This window comes from Nicotiana tomentosiformis, chromosome 7 (genome assembly GCF_000390325.3).
Source record: "Nicotiana tomentosiformis chromosome 7, ASM39032v3, whole genome shotgun sequence".
NCBI lineage: Eukaryota > Viridiplantae > Streptophyta > Magnoliopsida > Solanales > Solanaceae > Nicotiana > Nicotiana tomentosiformis.
In genome coordinates, this window is record NC_090818.1 from 48,179,778 (window position 1) to 48,183,508 (window position 3,731).

General features: G+C 34.5%; 1 protein-coding gene across 1 annotated transcript; it reads left to right on the forward strand.

Moving 5' to 3' along the window:
* Positions 1–2,422: 2,422 nt before the first annotated feature.
* LOC104101176 (early nodulin-like protein 9) lies at positions 2,423–3,618 on the forward strand. Its single transcript, XM_009608612.4, has 2 exons — positions 2,423–2,753; positions 2,988–3,618. Exons 1-2 carry the CDS (start codon positions 2,558–2,560, stop codon positions 3,437–3,439), a joined length of 648 nt encoding a protein of 215 aa, XP_009606907.1. The 5' UTR covers positions 2,423–2,557; the 3' UTR covers positions 3,440–3,618.
* The last annotated feature ends 113 nt before the right edge of the window (positions 3,619–3,731 follow it).

Here is a 3,731-nt window from a genome sequence, read left to right on the forward strand (position 1 = left end):
CCAAAGGTTGAAAATGATATATGTTATTAACATATTACAAATTTTCTTAATAACTGAGCCTAATAGATGTAATTTTAAAATTTAAAGACTCAAGTGAGCAAATTCAATTAGCTCGGTCAAATCCGAACTTAGTGGCAGCAAGTCGAGATATACTTTCTATCGAAATCAAGCCAGTACAAGTCGAGTCAAAGATCTAACCTAATTTTATGCTCATTCCAGTGGGCAATGTCGAAATCGAGGAGATGGTCATCGATTTGGTCAATTTGTCTAGGCAAGAGTTGGAAATGGTCTATGATATTTCTAATATTGATATCATTAGGCTTAGGGTCAATCTTACATACTTGTCTAAGCATGTTGGGAGACTCATGTTTCTTTGGTTTTCTTCTCTTTTGGCTTTTACTCCTTTTTATTATTTTCTTATCTGACTTAAATTTTTGTGGTCATTTAACAGCGTCTGTTATCACCTAGCATGACCGAAATGGAGAGAATAGTCCTTTTCTTTTCCGTCATTGAGAAATTAGTTCATTTATTTGATATAAGATTAGAATTAGAAAAATGTTATTGGAAACATAAAATCTTCCGTTGGTTGTAAGATTATTGAAGAAAAAATAATCATATTTTTGGAGTTAAAATAAAAAGAAATATTAAAACGAGGATAGCTTAAAGATAAATAAAGGTGAGCTCATACTTATCTTTCCTCGTACACATTCTCAAGGCTATCACCAATAAACATATATTCATTTTGAGTATTGTTCTTCGAGTAACTCCATTTATCTCAATACATTAATTTGGTTCTTATTGTCAAAAATCTTATTGACAAATATAAAATTTTGAATAGTTTATTTTAAAGTGCGAAAATAAAATAAAAACTTGGAAAGAAGTTTACTGCATTCCTAATGTCATGACTTATAACCATACAAGGACATTGAATTTTTATTAATTAATTGAAAAACTCAAACAAAAACTCTAAATATCGATCGTAATTTTTCGACACAAATGATAGTTTTGTGAAGGTCGTAGTAGATACTATTGGATAGTCGTGTTCCGTTTGGAGCTCTATATTACAGTTCTAGCTGGCAGTGCTTTAAAAGGCATTTTCTGGGCAAGCCCTGCGGCGAGGCGCACCAAAAATGCCCTGAGGCGGTGGTGGGGGGCGAAAGTCTCAAGAGGCCTACGCCCAGCAATTCGGGGCGTACGCCCGGGCGTTGAAGCGCATTTTTTGTAGTGAGGCATAAGCCCAAGAGACTTTTTCAAATTAAAACGAAATTTGCTGAACAAATCTTTAATATAATACCCAAATTCTCAATTACTCGAATTTTTTAAAAAGGAACTGAAATATTAAATTTAAAAGTCAAAATATTTTTTTATTACTAGAAGCTCTAATTTATGGTCTTTCACAATTCTTTATCTTGTCCGCTAATCTGCTACTGTCTCCCAAAAGCAATGAACAATTTTTTTTTTTTTTTTTTTTTGCAAATACAAAAAAAAACTTATTCTCCTCTATAGCAGCAAGTTCAAAGGTTCAAATTGAAGATTAATCATCTTTTTTGTTCCTCCACGTATAAAACTTTATTTGTTTCAACAAAAGTTGTGCTTGTAAGTTGCATATAATTGATTGTTTTGACTAGTTTTTTTTATGAGGATGGAGTACATCTATACATATTTTTCACTTATTTATAATTTTCTTCAATTTATGCAATATTACCTATTTAAAATATTTACTGTAATTATATTATTTTATAAAATATTAAAAATTAAATACTCATGGGGCTTACACCCCGTGCTTTGGGTCTTGAGGCATATGTAAAACACCTCGCCTTTTAAAACACTGCTAGCTAGTTAACCATTCACCATACTTTGTATTACTTCATTTCAAGAGATAATTGCATCATTAATTCATTGTTGTAGGCCTTCAGGATGAGTTTAATGCCCTGCTTGCACTGTGACTCTGTGAGTGATTCAAATTCAAATGTTGAGAAAGAAAAAAGAGTTAATCTAATTGCAAACCAGCTATACTATTATTCCATACCGAATAGGATGAACTAAACTTTGACTATAATCGCCATATGTAGTAACTTCTGTTTGAGAGCTCCTCACTCTATGGCAAAAAAAATTGTCACTCAACATTATTAATATTACTACCTAGACTCCTCGTTACCTAGAAGGCGAAATTAGTACTATTTTACACAAACGAATAATCTTACAGTCTGGAAATTCTAGATTCCACAACCCAAACCACAAGACATGAAAATTCTTGATAATGATCAAGGAAAGTATAAATCCAAAATAAGTAACTAAAAAGTGGTAAAAAACAAGTTCCTCTCTTGGCTTTATGCTTTGCAATAGCCGTTAAGAAATCTAAAGGTGAAGAATAACAAAAAGAAGCTAAAGCTTCACTGCCACAGCTTGTAAAGTTCATGGCCATCTGCACCTACAAATATCCTTCATTATCATTCTCCATTCTCATCACCCAAATAGTATTTCCATACATCCAAACAAGTTCTAAGACCTTGATTGCAATTCAAGGATTTAATATCTTGTTTTCCTCATTTTCCCAATGGCTCAAACAAGTTCAAGATCAAGTAGAAACGTCTTTAATGTTTTGGGCTTGCTCAGTCTTTTCATAATGTTCCAAAATGCCAACTCTTTCGAGTTCAAAGTTGGAGGTTCTGGAGATTGGAGTGTCCCTTCATATCCCAATAGTTACAACCAGTGGGCCGAGAGGAGTCGATTCCAAATTGGTGACAGTTTATGTAAGTTTTTTTTTTTTTTTGGTTCAATTCAATGTTACCTGTTAATTATCACTCATAGGTGGATAAATTCAACTTAACTCAATGCTTTCGACTCAAATTGTGCATACATATACAAAAAAGACTCAAAATCTATAATAAAACCACATTCATTGACAAACCACTAACTCTAGGTCAAGGATTCAGCTGTCATACACAAGTTTGTTTCTGATATCATTTCTCACTTTGCCTTGGCAGCTTTTAACTACCCTGCTGATAAAGACTCAGTGCTTCTTGTAAACAAGGCAGACTATGATAATTGCAACACAGCTTCTCCAATTGAGAAGTATAGCGATGGACACAGTGTGGTCAAATTTAACCAATCTGGACCATTCTACTTCATTAGTGGGGTTCATGACAACTGTGTCAAGAATGAAAAGTTACATGCTGTGGTTATGGCAGATAGAAGCAACCGCAACCAAACAGCAGCATCTCCTCCACCTTCTCCATCAGCAGATGAAGTTCCCCCATCTCCGGCCCCGTCCGGCGAAGAGGCCCCGTCACCACCTACAGGCTCAGTAGAGATCAACCCAACTGCAGCACCTTCTCAAGAATCATCTCCTCCAAAGAATGGCGCTTCTTCGATCGCCGTGAGCTTTGTTGGCTCCACTACAGCTTTTATTGGCTCCTTGTTCCTCCTAGGATTCTGATGAACTTGTTCGGTTTTTTATTTATTTATATTTGATTGTTGTTCTTTTCTTTTTCATTTTTGGGTTTTATATTTCATGGTTTTCCCACTTTGCTCTCAGTGAATGTAGCTGGGAGTAAAAGGGTAGATTGGTTTGTATTGGTTCGATGTTGAGAATAAATAATCTGAATGTTGTGTAAAGTTTGCGTTGGTCATTCATAAATATTTGTGTACAAAGCGAAATAAACAGCTTTCATTTGTGTGGACATAGAAGAGAGTCCTCCTTATTAAAACAACTTTACATGCCTTCCACC